General features: G+C 40.8%; 1 protein-coding gene across 8 annotated transcripts in view; it reads right to left on the reverse strand.

Annotated features, from left to right (window-relative positions):
• Nucleotides 1–246: 246 nt before the first annotated feature.
• Nucleotides 247–17726, reverse strand: part of mapk8ip3 (mitogen-activated protein kinase 8 interacting protein 3) — a 195373-nt gene continuing 177893 nt past the window's right edge. For 7 of the 8 annotated variants that reach the window (XM_059979252.1, XM_059979254.1, XM_059979249.1 and 4 more), the window contains 3 exons: nucleotides 12818–13000; nucleotides 12232–12375; nucleotides 248–3233 (listed from right to left, as the gene is read on the reverse strand). In XM_059979252.1, coding sequence (XP_059835235.1) covers nucleotides 3118–3233; nucleotides 12232–12375; nucleotides 12818–13000 — 443 coding nt within the window. In that variant the 3' untranslated portion in view covers nucleotides 248–3117. Of the gene's footprint in view, nucleotides 3234–12231; nucleotides 12376–12817; nucleotides 13001–17726 lie in introns of all 8 variants that reach the window. The other variant, XM_059979250.1, reaches the window with a different exon arrangement.

The raw sequence follows: 17726 nt of genomic DNA on the forward strand, positions 1-17726 counted from the left end.
GATCAAAGGTTAAAACTGAACTGAAAATACAGTGCTGAGTAACCCTATATAGAGTGACATAATAATCAGAAAGGACTGGCAATTTCAAAAGCCTGCTCAGAAAGTAATAGATTGACCATGATAAATTAGTAGATGTCAGTAATTTGCTGCAGAAGCAAGTACGGATTGATAATTTCATCTTTCTCTTCATGGGCATAGTGTAATAATGAACAATTTGGAAACGTGGGACATTATTCAATTCATTAATAAATACTGCAACAAGTAATTCATGATGTGAATGTTTATTACATATGGAACAGTTACATGTTAAATTACATTGCACAGGGAAATTAGCTCAGATTGTATCCTTACACTAGCCAACCCTCTCTGTACACCCAACCCGACCTTTTCATTATACACCAAGCAGCATTTTGTACAGGACTCTGCTGTGAAACAGCAGTGTTCAGACGACAGTGTCATTTTTCTCAAGACTGTAATACACAGGAGCTACTTTACATGATGAGAAGAACCTCAAATTGCTACTGGCAGAAGACATGGTCTGGATGTCCAGAGGAGCCATAATCTATAGACTTAGTAAAATGACCACCTAATCAAGATGAGAACCAGATATATTTTAAAATATAATGCACTCGTGGCCAGAAGAAAAAATAATCATACTTGCTGATTTCCAAACCAGCATTAATCATCCCACCCTGCCAAGTGTTGGTAAATGCGAGTTCTTCTGAAGAACAGCAGACAGATTTTCTCCCATCTGTCAATGATTTTGCTTCTCTTCTTAGTTCCCATTGCTGTACTTGCCAGCTCATTCAAAATTTATTCATTTCTACTTACACCCTCATTAGAACAATTAAAATAACTTGTTACTGGTCAAAATAACCCCATTATTACACATTACACTGAGGTGTAGGATTGGAATACTCCTGTAATGTTATATGGACATTCAAAGAATGAATAACAGTATGAAAGGGCTTTGATTTCACTAACATTTATAACATACTCCAGGAAATTAAAACATAATTTCTTCATTCCACACTCAAATGTTTTCCTTTTTATACCCAGGACAACTGTCTCCTAAATGCCAACATTAATATATGGAGGTCATAGGAGGCCACTCAATTCTCATGTGCAATTATTAATATTTCCATGTGGCTTAGATGGAAACTGAAAACTTAGTGTTCTTTGCACAGTAGATGTTCTGTCTTTCAATCTTGACCTATGTTACTCTCTACATTTGAACTACTGGCCTTCACCCTTGAGGCAAAGACAATTCACAGTGCAACATCAATCTGTGCATTGGTTAGAAATAATCCTTTTCCTTACATCCAAAAAGAATACACCATCCAACTCAAAGGTTGTAAAACAAGTAAGGACCAAGAGATACCACTTAACCTCCAAAGGTTCATTTTTGACAAGTTATTCACAATTTGAACTTTTAATCTCCTAAATCTTAATCAGAGGGAGTTGACCAGTACCTATAATGATGTTACTAGCAAGATCAAAGCTAGTTTTACATTGCTAAAACTACTGGGGTACACCTACACCACAAAAAATGACTACCCTGTCAATACCACAGGAAATGTTGAATAAGTTAGTATAAGCTACAGTATGTGCTGTGCTTTCACTCAAGGTCATTTCTGGCAGTAGCCAAAATAACTTCAAAGCATGCAGTGTGTCAATGTTTTAATACTGGAAGATTCATCATGGAGTTTTGTAAAATGGTGAAAATAAATGACAAATAGGTGGCTGATGAATACTGAGATATCTTTCTATGTCCCTTGGATCACTGAATGTTCTTCTAGTGGGCTCAAATTTACGATGACCTCAAATCATTTGCAACTTTCAACCATCCATTGAGCTGTCCAGGGAAGGCAGACTTCCAGAACACTACCACCAGTATCCTTGATCTTGTCATTTTATCTTTGCTATGTTAAACCTGGAACAGTAATTCAATTTATCTTAACAGAAATATAGCTGCTTAGAAAAACAAGGGGAATTCCACTGATCAAAAGAGTTAGTTGAAAGAGATAAGAATTTTTAAATTCCTGGCATCTCCAGAGTATGTTTTTCCATAACATTCATAAATGAATAAGAATGTACCCAGTTAACATTCATTCCATAGTTCCCCATCACTTTGCAAATATTGTTGCATATTAAACCAGGAATTGGCTGGTTCTACCAAACCTTTACAATGCCAACTAGAACGCTGACAGTTACAACAAAATCCAGTGAAAATTCCATCTACCGAGCATGTACAGAAACTGTTTTGGAAAGTGAATGCACTTTTCTCCCTAAAGTAATACTACTCTTTCTGGAACTGCCATTAATATTGAATGAGTGGATAGGAAAAGAATTGGTAAGTTGAATGTTCATGAAGTAAAAAGTTACACTTCCCTGTGTCATTATACATCAATTGCATCCTAGAACATAAGGAACTGAGCTACATCTATTCTCAGTCTCTGTGCACTTTATTGTACGTAGTTGTTGCACTGTTTTTGAAATTCCCTATCCATCATTCTAGCCCTTTTATATCACCTGTCATTTGGATTCCGTCACAGAGGTAGGACCTCGTGAGAACCTCAAACTAGTAATATTGCAGTTGTGATTTAAGTGTGAACATTATCAGTAATGATTTTTGATTAAGTATTTTGGGGAACAAATTGATACCAATGAAAGTAAATGCTACTTATAAACAAATCAACCTTTAAGTTACGCACAAATGAACAGACATGAAAGTTGCCCAATGACATTATTTCAATATCTGGCATGCAATATGGTAGCATTCTTGGTTTCATGTTTTAAAGACAGGCTAATTACAAAGGTAAGTGCTTGACACAGCAACAAATATTGTCAAAGTGAATAAGATTTCAGTCTCCAAAAAGCCAGAGTTAGCCATTTTAAATTATTTTAACATTCCATTTTTAAGTTGAATCCAAAATGTTTTGGATTGTTGCAAATTTCAACAAATGAGTAGTTCCAAAGTGGAGATACCATGGAAATGCTACAGAAATTCTAGATTTTCAGTGGCTTTCTTTAGGGACAAGTACAATGCAGGGGATATCTTATGTACATACAGATGATCCGCAGGTATCAGGAAGTAGGATTTGTAGGAGGGTCATCCTATTCGGGAATATATGACACCTGCCAGACAATGATGTGACTTCGTTCTGCTTTGGAGAGAGCTGGTCTGATTCCATCAGGTAAACTTTCATCTGTCTCGTCATCTTCACCGTCACCTGCAAACAGAGTTGTTCAGTGAGTAAGCAAAAAGTTAACAGATAGAGACAGGTAATTTCAAGAAGTGACCGATTCTAATTCCAACCCACAAGTTTAGAAGTGGATGGAAATCAATATACTGCACCTTTCCCACTACCAGGCCTAAATCTGAATAGTTTTAAGACAGTAAGATATAGAAGAAGTAGCCCATTCAGCCCATCGAGTCTACTCCATCATTCAATCATGGGCTAAACCAATTCTTCCAGTCATCCCACTCCCCTGCCTTCTCCCCATACCCTTTGATGCCCTGGCTAATCAAGAACCTATCTATCTCTGCCTTAAATGCACCCAATGACTTGGCCTCCATAGCAGCTCATGGCAACAAACTCCACAGATTTACCACCCTCTGACTAAAGTAATTTCTCTGCATCACAGTTCTAAATGGACGTCTTTCAATCCTGAAATCCTTTTGTCCTAGACTCCACTACCATGGGAAATAATTTTGCCATATTTAATCTGTTCAGGCCTTTTAACATTCAGAATGTTTCTATAAGATCCCCCCTCATTCTCCTGAACTCCAGGGAATACAGCCCAAGAGCTGACAGATGTTCCACATATGGTAACCCTTCTATTCCTGGAATCATTCTTGTGAATCTTCTCTGAACCCTCCCCAATGCCAGTATATTCTTTCTAAAATAAGGTGCCCAAAACTGCACACGATACTCTTAAGGCTATGTCCACACTAGACTGGATAATTTTGAAAACACCAGTTTCCCATAAAAACGATAGGCATCCACACTATGTGTTTTTAAAAATATCTCTATCCACATTGAAACGGAGATTTTGGTAAATCTACTGCGCATGTGCAGGACACATCTGCCGAAAACAAAGAACATGTTTGGTGTTGAATCTCGCCGTAAAAGTGCGCGTTTGTGTAGTTACAGACCAGAAAAACTTAAAACGACAGACAGCTGTTGGCTTTCACGCAGGAGAAATTAAAAGTAAAAAAAAAACAAATACTGGAGCGTACGGAGGCAACCGACAGGGAGTTCATGGACAGATTGACCTGGCTGACGACAAACATTGAAAAACTGACTAACTCTGATGCATTAATAAAGCACCTTGTTAAATGTATAAAACATGTCTGCATCAGTGTTATCTTGTATTTCCATACAATGTTACATTAGGCTGTTACACATCTATTGTCAGAGAAGTACTTGCGTAAATAGGTAAACCACCTTCATAGGAGCAAGGACAGAAAACAGGGCAATGTGAGTATACTTATTTATTCAGTAAGTTATGGGTCAAAGTATTTGGTGAGTACATTTCTAACTCTTCTGGTGTCAGTCTCGTTGCCGTCTGTTCTGAAATTGTTAGGTTGCATTCAAGAAAACAATGAAATAGCACGCTGCCATCTGACAGCGTTTTCAGAAGTCTCCATTTACCCTGTCCACACTGATCCAGCGTTTTCAAAAATACCCACCCTGGAAAGCATTTCTGAAAAGCTCCAGTCTGGGGGGACAAAAACGCCAATTTAGTGTGGATGAAGGGTAAAAACAAAGAGAAAAAGCTTCAGTTACGGATTTATCCAGTGTAGTGTGGATGTATCCTAAGTGTGGTCTCACAAGTGCCTTATAGAGCCTCAATATTATATTCCTGCTCTTATATTCTATACCTCTAGAAATGAATGACAACATTGCAATCACCTTCTGCACCACTGACTCAACCTGGAGGTTAACCTTTAGGGTATCCTGCACAATGACTCCCAAGTCCCTTTGCACCTCTGCATTTTGAATTCTCTACCCATCTAAATAATATTCTGCCCATTTATTTCCTTCACCAAAGTGCATGACCATACACTTTGCAACATTGTATTTCATTTGCCACTTCTTTGCCCATTCCCCTAAACTATCTGTCTCTGCAGGTTCTCTGTTTCCTCAAAGCTACCCACTCCTCTGCCTATCTTTGTATCATCAGCAAATTTAGCCACAAATCCATTAATACCATAGTCCAAGTGACTGATATACATTGTAAAAAGCAGCAGTCCCAACGCTGCCCCTGTGGAATTCCACTGGTAAACGGGCAACCAGCCAGAACAGGATCCCTTTATTCCCACTCTGTTTTCTGCCAATCAGCCAATGCTCCACCCATGGTAGTAACTTCTCTGTAATTCCATGGGCTTTTATCTTGCTAAGCAGCTTCATGTGCAGCACCCTGTCAAAGGTCTTCTGAAAATCCAAGTACATCACATCCACTGCATCTCCTTTGTCTACCCTGCTTGTAATTTCCTCAAAAAATTGCAGTAGGTTAGTCAGGCAGGATTTTCCTTTCAGAAAACCACGCAGGCTACAGCCTGTCTTGTCATGTGCCTCCAAGTACTCCATAATCTCATACCTAACAATCGATTCCAACAACTTCCCAACCACTGATGTCAGGCTAACTGGTCTAGAGTTTCCTTTCTGCTGCCTCCCACCCTTAAGTAGCGATTTTGGTTGAATTCCTCAGACATAAAATTACAACATAAATCTACCCTGAATATTAGTTCAATTTAATTCATTGTCTCTTTTTTAAAAATTACATTTTGATTTGACAAGAGAGGCTTAAATACGTTTACTATCTGTCCCGTGGGGATTGGGCATGGCTTATTCTGATTGCCAAAAGTCACTTCCGTTGTGAATGGTTAGTTTGGAAACTGCAGCCGCTTCTCCCATTGGACAGCTGCCTGGTGTCCAGTTTCATATATATAGTAGAGTATATGGGTATATAGAGCACGTGTGGGAGGTTGTCTCTCTCCCTTTGTTTAAGGCAAGTGGTGCACATAGCCATTAAGAAGGTATACGTACACAATGCTGGAAGAACTCAGCAGGTCAGGCAGCATCCGTGAGAAAAGAGTAGCCAATGTTTTGGGCCAAGATCTGATCGGCCCAAAACGCTGGCTACTCTTTTCTCACGGATGCTGCCTGACCTGCTGAGTTCTTCCAGTGTTGTGTACATTTTCTTTGATCCACAGCATCTGCAATTGCATTTTTGCATTAAGAAGGTATGCACTGCATGCACTTTTAACTAAGTATGTTTGTTGAATATTCAGCTTTATAGTGTCTGGAACCTGGGGAACATGAATGTTTGGTCAAATTTTTACTGTCCGTAAATAAATAATTCATTTACCCATTCGCAGTCAGCATTTCCTGTCTCACTTGCCAGACCTGTGAACCCGATTCAACATTACACTATCTAATAAAGAGTTTTGTAAGTCAGCTGGTGCGCAATTAGTAATGGAAATTATTATATTAAGTCACTTCAAATAACTGTCAACCCTATTCTGATATAAATAAATCACACTTCATAATACAACAGTATCAAATATAGCAAGTTTTCTAAAAACAGTATTATGTAAACTGAATAAGGCTGCAAAGTACAAATTCCAGAGAGTAACACTATGGAACAAACAATACTGAATATTTTCCTCTGCTTCAGTAGGAAACAACCGATAACGTGCTCCTCATGGGTCAGCACATTCCAGATCTCGGCACCTGCACACAGGAACACAAGGAACAACAAATTTGAAAGCCAGAACTTGGGAGTATCTTGTCCTCCTGCTGGACTCAAATATCCCAGACAGAGAGACTGGATACTCTTCATAACCAGACCCTTCGCTTTACACCAACATCTCCAGAAGAGCCCCACTCATTTGAATGGGGTGGCAGATCTAGATGGAGAAGTTACTAGTACTACTACTACTACGTCAACTCAGGCCGAGGGGGCTGGTGTCAGGCACGATGATGGACTCTCCACTCCTCCCACTCCCTCATCAGTGTGCTCAGTTCATCTACATTAGCTGCACCGCTATCTTCGAGGAGCGTGTTGACCATAGTCTTGGGAGGGCACCCAGGGTTCATCCTCACGTGTGATGACTAGGCTTGCAGGTAACTCAGGGTGGCGTAGACAGTGTCCCGCTAGTTGTGGTCTTCTCACCTCGATTTTAGTGGTGAGCATCAGTAGGTCGTCATAGAGCTCGACGTTCGTCATGTGCTGTTGCCCACTCATGTCAAGAGCCATCCGGAGCATTCAAAGATAGCAACCAGCCAGTGACTTTCTCATGGTCTTGGTGAGTGTCTGCGCCTCGCATCCGTACGTGAGAATGGACTCTATGACTGCTATGAAGATCCTCTTTTTGAGCCCATTGGTCAGGTTCGACCTCCAGATTTCCTTCATGTCGTTCATATCCCTCCATGCCAGCGCCTTCCATATCTTTATGTCCTTCTCTGAACTCATCATTCTTGACCCAAGGTACTTGAAATCTAAGTCTTTCTTAATGGTATCATTCTTTACGGTCTTGAGAGTACCTTCGTCGCAGCTGAACGCCATGTACTCTGTCTTTTTAGCGTTTAGGTGAAGTCCAACTTTATTGCTCTCAATTTCCATTTTTCTCAGTAGCTGCTGTGCTTCCTCAATCTGGTCAGAGAGCAGGACTATGTCATCTGCAAAATCGAGATCTGTGAGCATAACTGGTCTGACCCTTTTGGTTCGTCCTGGTTTTAAGGTAAAACCAAGCTTGTCGTGATCTTTGATAGCTTGACTTAAGAATGTAATCAAGGATGATTATAAAGATGTAGGGTGCCAGAGTGTCTCCTTGCAGCACACTAGCTAGGAGCTCGAACACTGCTGTTTCTCCGTCTGGTGATACAACTTCCGCCATGGTCTTGGTATAGCTGGACTCCCTTGCTCTCAGTAGATAGTTTGGCAATCCGTAAGCTTTCAGGATCTTCAGCAACCTTCAGCGAGTGCTCAGGAACTCTGCGGAGCGCCCAGACCCCGGCCTAGACGGGTAGTATGAAGACGCAACCTCAAACCCCATGGGGAGGGTTGAGTCCGACAAGGGGGGCAAGCAAACTGCGCCCCTTTTGTGCTGTAAGGTAAAAACGATCACCTCAACCTTCAACACAAACACCATCCGCCTCTTGCCTCGATGCACAGAGTTGGCATCACAGGCAAGCAGGTACGAGATCTCCATCCTGGGGATCCAAGCGCACAGTCATGTACACCCAGACGAAGAGATAAGGTTCACAGAGGTACAGGGGATGCACCTCATCATCTCATCCGCCTGGAGAGAGCTGACGACAATGTCAGCACAAGGCGGAGTAGGGCTGATGTTGAACCGCAAGATGAAGAAGGCACTGAGGGGTGTAGTCTCAGTCAGTGACAGAATCCAAAAGGCTGATATGTGTCGCATCTACGCCATAGGTAGCGTGTACCCTACGCCGTACCTACGCAGTAGGGTGATGTGCACCTCTCCAGAAAAGTAACTCATGCGTCGACCGCAACAACCGTGATTGGTCTGCTTGGTAGCACCGCATTTCCTCCTACACATTTCCGGTTGCTTCTTCTCCGCCATGTTTGTAGGCTGTGAGTAGACCGATGCGAAATAGATGAACCAAATCATCAAATCTACCTGCCGACATGTGAAAACGTTTGAAATGCATTTCCTCGTCCATGTCTCTCACGAAGAAACTCAACACAGTGGCATAGAAACCCCGCCGCCAACTAATGTTTTGGCGCACACCAATGCATGCTCACTATGGAGTAGAGCGACGCAGAAGTGGAAATCAGGGTTACAGCGTAGGCTTCGGCATAGCCATACACACAAGTATAAATCAGCCTTTACTGCGGAATTCGATGGAAACCCGGCGACCTCTGCCATCATCTGTCACTCCCCGCACAACTGCAGCGAGGAGGAGGAGGTGGAGACCTTCCACAGTAAACTTCACAAAGCTATCACTTCAATACTGGCACATAACTCCCTGGCTGTGCTCGACGATTTCAATGCCCAGGTCGGACTGGAAGATGTTCCATACTCATACCACGACTTTACCAACAGAAATGGACAATACCTAGCTGATTTCATCCAGGAGCACAGTCTCACTGCCACCAACACACAATTCAAGAAGTGAGCTGGTAAACTGTGGACATATGAAAACAGAGCCTCCCTCAACAGGAAACATCTCGACTACATCCATGTAAGAACAAAATGGCGTAATTGTGTGATCAACACCGAAGCCTACAGCATCTTCAGCTCGGTCAGTTCCAACCACAGAATAGGGTCAATGGAGGTGAGACAGAGCCTGCCGCAACCCAAAGCCACAGGTCCCAAGGAGAAGATAGCCTGGAAGGAATTCTCCTCAGAACCTATTCTTCAAGCCCAGCACACTGTGAAAGTGAGAAATCGCTTCGGCCCACTGGAGAGGGAGGAGGAAGAGACTGCCACCGACCGATATCAATGGCTCATAGACGCACACACAGATGCAACAAAAAGTCTGCCTACTGTGAAGTGAATCAAAAAGAGCCAGATCTCGAAACATCCTGGCGTCGTCACAGCAAGAAGTGCGGTCAATGATTGTCATGCCAAACTTAGAAGGAGCGAAACAGAAGAGCTCAGAGATAAGTTCAAGGCAGCAAAGAAGAATCTCTTTGCCACCTACAACCGACTGAAAGAAGAGGAATTAGCTGAGAGGATTAGAGGGGTAGAGGCTGCTAATGAAGACAAGCAGCATGGAGAAGCATGGCACCTAGTCAACAAGATCCACAGACGGAAGAAGTCCACATCAGGTCAAATAAGCGGTAAAACAGCAGAGGACCATGTCCAGACATGGTTTACCCACTTCAAGAACCTGCTGGGAAACCCTCCAAGGATCATGGAAGAAGAGGGCATACCCACAATACTAACGCAAGTCGACATCGATGACGGCCCATTCACCAGTGAGGAACTGAGGGCGGCCAAATATGCACTCAAATGGCAGGAGCGCTGGACTAGAGGGGATACCACCAGATGTCCTGAAGAACTGCGACCTGGAACACATCTTGCTGGACATATGTAATACAGCACTGATGAAAGGTGACAAACCAGAACAGTGGTCACTCTCAAACATTATCCCTGTCCCCAAGTCTGGATCCCTCACGAAGACAGATAACTACCGCGGTATCAGCTTGACCTGCACCTTAGCAAAGCTACACAATGGGATGATCTTGAACAGGATTCCCACCACTATTGACCCTAAGCTAAGGTTCAATAAGATTAGTTTTCAGCAGAAACACACAACAGTAACACAAATACTTAATCTCCGTGGAATCGTCGAGGAAGTCAAGAAAAACAACCTACCAGCCGTGCTAAATTTTATCGATTTTCGCAAAGCTTTTGACGCCATTCACCGAAGTAAAATAGAGAAGTTAAGCCGTGTGCTTTTCTTCTGTAACTAATGTTTTAACTAACTTGCATGAATTAAATGTCTATAATTTTTTTAAAAAATATGTATTTAATCTACTTCAGTTCAAAAAATCAAATTTATTGTATTTGTACAAATATGTATGGGGCAATGAAAATCTTACTTGCGCAGCAGTATCGCAGGCATATTGCATCAGAGACACAACAGTCAGAACAAGAACACAAATCAAGCAAATTATAAGTTGTTGTTACATCATCTGAGATACTTGGAAACAATTGAAAAGACCTTTAAAAGAATGAAATCTTTAAAGATTCATTAGAACAGTCTGGTGATGGAATATCAGTTTCTATCTCCTGAGGGATAATTACTAATTGCCTGTTTCTGGGGATCACCTCAGCAAGGCATTGAGCTCATCTGGAACTGCAAAGATGTGGTGCAGCTCTGGCGATCGTGCAGTGGGAAAACGCAAGTTACAGACGAGAGCAACAGACATACAATGCTGGAGGAACTCATTAGGTTAGGCAGCATCAATGGGAATGATACTGTCAACATTTCAGTCTGAGACCCTTCATCAGGACCGGAAAGAAAGGGGGGAAGATGCCAGAATGAGACGAGGGGATGGGGAAGGAGGACAAGCTGGAAGATGGGTCAAAGGGCTGGGGAAGAAGGAAGCTGATAGGAGAGGAGAGTGCACCAGGGGAGAAAGGGAAGGAGGAGGGGCACCGGGGAGAAAGGGAAGGAGGAGAGTGCACCAGGGGAGAAAGGGAAGGAAGAGGGGCACCAGGGGAGAAAGGGAAGGAGGAGGGGCACTGGGAGAGACAGGGAAGGAGGAGGGGCACCAGGGGAGGAAGGGAAGGAGGAGGGGCACCGGGAGAGACAGGGAAGGAGGAGGGGCACCGGGAGAGACAGGGAAGGAGGAGAGTGCACCGGGGAGAAAGGGAAGGAGGAGGGGCACCGGGAGAGACAGGGAAGGAGGGTCACCAGGGGAGAAAGGGAAGGAGGAGGGGCACCAGGGGAGGAAGGGAAGGAGGAGAGTGCACCGGGGAGGAAGGGAAGGAGGAGGGACACCGGGAGAGACAGGGAAGGAGGGTCACCAGGGGAGGTGATAGGCAGGTGAAGAGGTCAGAGTGGAGAATAAAGGAAGAGGGAAGGTGGAAGGGAAAAAATTACCAGAAATTGTCAAATTCAACCTGGATGGAATAGGAGGAGTTGGTCCTCCAATCTGAGGGTGGTCCCAGCATGGCAGAGGAAGAAGATATGGACTAACATGTTGGGACAGGAACAAGGAAAGGAATCTAGATAGCTGGCCACTAGGAAATTCTGCTTTTTGCAGATGAAGCGGAGGAGCTCACAATCCAGGTCATGCTTGACTTGGAATACATTCGGAGTTAAATCTTTGGAAAATAGTAAACCCTACCAAGAAAGACTGTAAGAAGTAAATGTGACCTGGAAATAATATGCTAGCCCCTCAACTACAACATATATGTACAGGAATTTAATGCAAACATCCATCCACTTAATGCAAGCAACAACTGGAGTTTATGTCATCACAATGGGAATACTCGGCTTAAAAGCGAATCAAACATCACAACTAAACAAAAAAAGGTTAAATATAGCAATAAGTGAGTGGTGTTAATATGCAACACACAGGGAAGAGACAATTGACAGGACAGAATGAGGCAGGGCAATTACAAGCTGGATTAGTTAAAAGAAATTTGAAAATAGAATTCAACAGGGAATGTAATAGTTTGCAAAACAAAGGATTTTTCAGTGTTGTTTTACGTAACTAAATCTGCCTTACCAATCCTAAAGTCAATGTAGCCTTCTCCTCCACTGAGAACCAAAACAGGCTGTAGTTTTCTCTCCTCTTGCTCAGGGGCAGTAGGTCCTGGATTCTCTGTAGGACTATCTAACACACTGCCATTCAATGTTGCCAGAACGTTACCTATCAGAACGAGGCATACAGACCATTTTAAAAAAACGTATTGGACAGTAGCTTCCATTTCAGCAAACTATGTTGAGTTGAATACAAGATAGAGTTAGCTCAATTTCATAACTTATAATTCTCATTTTTGGGAGTCTGGAAAAGCTGTGCTTCTGAGGGTACTAGATAGTTTTTTTATATACAATCCCCTCTGTTACTTGCATGTTCAAACTGCAGATTTTTTCAGTCGTTCCTCTATGGGCATGCTCACCTCATCCCAAATCTTGGGGACAGCATAGTTATGATAAAAGGGTTTGTGTCCTTACCACTAAAGGAGTGAGGGGAGGCAGAGTTTCATGGCATTATCCATTATGTTGTGCTGAATCATTCAACTTTTCTACATTTCAAAAGTGTTTTTCCAAAATTAAACAGTTGAAAAGGGAGGTTGGTATCAGGAATTTACCCGGCACAGAGGCAAAGAATTTGACAGCATCCCTGTGTCCATGGAAACAGAGTTGGGCTTGAGCCATGGAGCAATATGGGATGAAACTGCCAATTGAGGCTTTGTCGCTGCTTTCATCCGCATATACACGAATCAATCCACCAGGACGGGTTCCTTCACTGCCAGTTGGTGATGTCTTATTTGCTGCAACAAATACATCAATGGTACCATTTTAGAATTAAACCGATGTTTAAGCAGTTGAAAAAGGACAGTGATTTTCAATACACTGAAACCTGTTTTGATAATTTAGCAGTGTAAACCATCATTAATATTAAACATGTCTGGCTATGATTTAAATGACTCTTTGACTTAGTGGTAGAGAGGAGGTCACCAAACAAACTGTTACCCATTATGGGCAATCTGGCAACCCTCTGAATAAGCAGCGGAGCACCTTTTCAAACAGATTTATTCAGCTCCGCTGTCACAAGCATCGTTACAGAAAATCTTTCCTACCAAATGCAATCAGCATATACAACAGTTCATCTCTGGGCAACAGGAGAACACGCACCATAGTACAATAGTATGTTTTATTATTTCGAACATCATTATTGCAAATTATTGCACATTATTATTGTATATAGTATTCTGAACTTTATTACTAGTTAAGTCTGCACACTAAGTGTTTTTAAATGTTGCTGCTGTAACAAAAGAAATTTCCTCTCAGGTTCAATAAAGCATTTATTATTATTAAATATTCAGTTTAATTTCAAAAGTTCATTAACTCTTTCACTAATATTTAATAAAACCTGTACTCAGCGATGATCTAAATAACCTGAACTTTTAAATCCATTTTGAAAATTGGAAATTAACAGCAAAGAGAAAGCAATACAACATCTTTGACCAGGAAAGTGAGATAAATTAAATTACCAGTTTAATGTCAACTATAGATAAGTTTCCTTAATTGAAGTTAAAATTTGTGAGAATCTGGAAATGCATGGATTAATAAATAAAACAGGTAGCAAGCATTCATTAAAAGGCAAGTCATTTAAATAGTCTAACAAATTTAAGGGAAACCCCCAGAAGTTGCTGTAGCTATAGTGAATTTTCAGTGAGTGTAATATGGTATTTAACAATCAGATTTTTATGGAATTGTAGCAATGTAGAATGTATTTTGATTTGTGGTCAGGAATCTGTGTAATTAGGTGAAGTTGAAGAATAAATTGTGTACAAAGATCATATTTGCTTGGAATAACTACTTTACCTTGATTTAGTTTGTTAATTTATTGCTTTATATAAGAAAAGTTACGTTAAGCAAAATCGGTAAACTGGCATGTGTTTACAAGATTAATGCTGTCTATAAGGTCTTGGTTTCTAGCTCTTTTTATGAAAGACTCTACTGATACTTTCTCAGTTTTACTGAAATATTCAGGTTTCATTGTAGTATTAAAATACACAACAGATGGTGTTATTCAAAACAGCATAGTTCATTCTAACATGCAACATGCAAAGAGATGGCAGAGAAAACAGAGACCCATATGATATAGAGAGAATTAACTGTGGACATCACTAGGTAAACATTAATACATGCAGAGAGTTCAGGGAGCATCTGTAAACCTCATGCAGACAATCTCTCTTTTACTTTTCGCATTTGCATTGAACTGAATGATTTGAAACCTGTTGATAAGTAAAACTGCACACCAGTTTTTCAAAGGCAACATTGTTTAGATGCTATCTGGTAGAAATTTCTATAGAATCTGTAAGTAAAATGAAGGTTCAAAAATATACAATCTCAATACATCCTTGTAAACAAAGGAGGACCTGGAAAAGTACAAAAACAAAACCCTAATTCATCGTACTTTGCAAAACAGTCCTTTAGTAAGTTATCAATTTTAAAATCAATTCCAGTTTGCTTTTTGAAGTTTGGAGATGCTCCCTTAGAAAGCATTATCAGACCTTGTAAAAACACTCTTGATGCTAGAGCTACAAATTCTCCCTCAAGGTTAAGTGTTTGTAGCCACTAAATCTATTGCCTCTAGATTCTGGTGTTTTGCCCACATCCACACTCTAGTAAAGTCTTGAAAACAAGGATGCAAAGAGAAGAATCATATGGCAGTAATGTTGAAAATGGTCATACACTGATGAGCTTAGCACACTGTAAATCTTCACAGCAGGCTTGAAAATGATTGGTCACCTTGCATTAAGGAACCATGCAGGGAATACCAAAGCAGTATGAGAAATTCAGGATTTAGCCTGGTTGTAGTTCAGGAACAGTCCTGTGCACCACTGCTGTGTTTTTTTCCCCTGGACCTAGTCATAATGGCTCTGCTATATATAAAAGAACAGCTGCATTGCTGGAGAAATATGGCAAGCATCTCCTAACCACTTCCTCTGATATTGGGTTCAAAGCACCAAAGGAAAATACTACCTATTAACTGAACAAATTCACAGCAAACAATCCACCCTACAAACAAAATCCAGCTGGATATTAAAATTGGAAAGGGTAGAATTAAGAAGTCATCAGATATGACAATACAACTCAAATAAGCCTTGCCAATACTAACTTAATACATTTTTTGTTATTTTATAAATACACTTTTAAAATACCATTTGTTCTTTATGGAAAATATGAAAATTGTCTGCAGTTAACCCAAAATGTATAGTTTCTCTTTAATGTAGCAGACATTCTCAGAAGCTATCCGGGTCAGGTAAGATCTTCCATCAACTGAGTCAAATCTAAAGTAAAATTTATCACTGTTCCAAGCTATTGGTTTGATCTTTCTTAATCCTATTCTTTTCCCTGCCATTCACTCCAAAATTTGGAAGAATTCTGCAATCTGATTCTGCAACCTTTTACACATCTCACTGCTGTCATGTACAATCTCTTCTGAAGTGATTCAATTTCATACAAATTTGGGATAAAATAGAGGATAGCTTCAGAATTAAGCAACACAAAATCCTTAAAATTAGCTCATAAAACTCAACACAGTGGCTTCCAGAGTGACCTCAGTGAATCATGAACTATTGGCCTCCAGCATGGTTTACATATTCCTCTTTACAACTATTAAGGTTCAAGATTACACAAGTATATTTTCTGCATTGATATAACATCTTAATGCACTAAGCAGAGCAAATGATTATATTTGAGTTTTTCTGACTGTCCTAAGGAAATAAATGACCCAACATCATGATTTAATTTTTGATGATTCTATTCAAATGGGAATACACAATGCTCTTCGTTTCCAATATTGATAACATTACACCTAACATCTGCATCAAAGAAGGAGCCAAATATGAAGGGCAGCACTCCATTTGCATTACAACACAGATCACCTGGCAAGGGCCCCATTTTATCTGCCAACACCAAAAGCACAATTCTCAGATGCAGGTTCAAAACTATTGCCCACTAAATTAGCCTGATGTTTCCCTCTATCATGGAAATAAGCACTAAAAATAAGTCCTAGAAATGAGTAGGCTAAAGAAATGCACTGTTAGTTAATTAAGACCGCTTCAATGAGATCTTAAGATGAAAATGGAGGGGTTGGGGGGGGGGGGGGCTGCCTAAAGACTACACAATTAAAAATACGTGCATGAATCAGAATCAGAATGAGCTGTTGCACGGAAAACAGACCCTGTTCTCCAAGGCTCTGCCGACCATCAACAATTCATCTACAATAATCTCCTATATTATCCTTTTTATAATAAATAAGTCTTCCCACACTCTCATCAATTGCACTAAATCCCACTACCCACATCCACGTCATAGACAACTAACGGTGGCCAATTACTCTACCTACCCGCACAGCTTTGGGATGAGGGAGGAAAATGGAGCAACCTGAAGAAACTCTGAGATTCACGGGGGTAGGAGCAGAAATCAGTATTGAATCTGGATATCTGGCACTGTGCGCGGCACCAGTGTGCTGTCACACTGAGCTCTGACAGTACAGTACTTAATCCACAGCACGGGGCACCGGCGTCACGCACAGCCACCGGAATGCCCGCAAATTTCAAAAATTCTAAGATTTCCTTTTTAAATGGAATTCTTTAAGCAGCCAAATAGGTTAGTAATAATTTATATAAGTACTGTTAGAGAAAGTCAAGATGCATTCCCAATGAAGATTAGACAGCATTAGTAAGCTTCAGGATAAGTAGTGTAATATTAATGTTATATTAAGTAGCTTTCAATAATTTAAAACCTAAAGACATCCAGTTGCGAAAATAATTCACTGTTTATAACTTTCCCCCTCAGTTATTCTTCCGGTCTTTACACATCCATCTATACTGTCCATAGTCCATGCAATCCTGTTTATCAGCATTGTCTATATATAACAGCAGCCTAGGTTATCCATCAGCGATCAACTTTCTTCCTGTAGGGAAGCTCTGTTCCTCAATTGAATATGTCCAGAATCAGGACTGTAATATCAGAAGCTGGTGCTGGAGCATAGTTCACATAACTACATACCCTACAACTCTGCAATCTGTTGCAGTGATGGTGCCCTTTAATGCAACATCCTTGGCCATGTTTCAATGCTTGTAGGTAAATTAACCAACTTTAACCCCAGATTATGAATCATTTTACTCAGCTAATAAGGAGACTAGGAGGTATATTTCATTGTGTTTGAGCTCCCTTAATATCTCAACTACAACCTTAACATCATTAAAAAAACACCAGTTTTCATATGTACACCAATTACATACTGTTCTACCTCACTACCATCTTTCTCAAGACCTTTTCCCCTCACCAGTATAACAGATATAACACACTATTCATCTGACACCCGGGACTGGATGAACAGAAATCTTCTCTAACAAAGTCTCGTCTCATCTCAATCTCTCTCACTACTAAATGTTCAAGGTTGAAGCAAATGAATCACAAATGTGTGGCACTTAGCCCTCCCAAAGGAGTTGAAGACCACGCATTTGCTCCATCATC

The sequence above is a fragment of the Hypanus sabinus genome, chromosome 9, assembly GCF_030144855.1.
Source record: "Hypanus sabinus isolate sHypSab1 chromosome 9, sHypSab1.hap1, whole genome shotgun sequence".
NCBI lineage: Eukaryota > Metazoa > Chordata > Chondrichthyes > Myliobatiformes > Dasyatidae > Hypanus > Hypanus sabinus.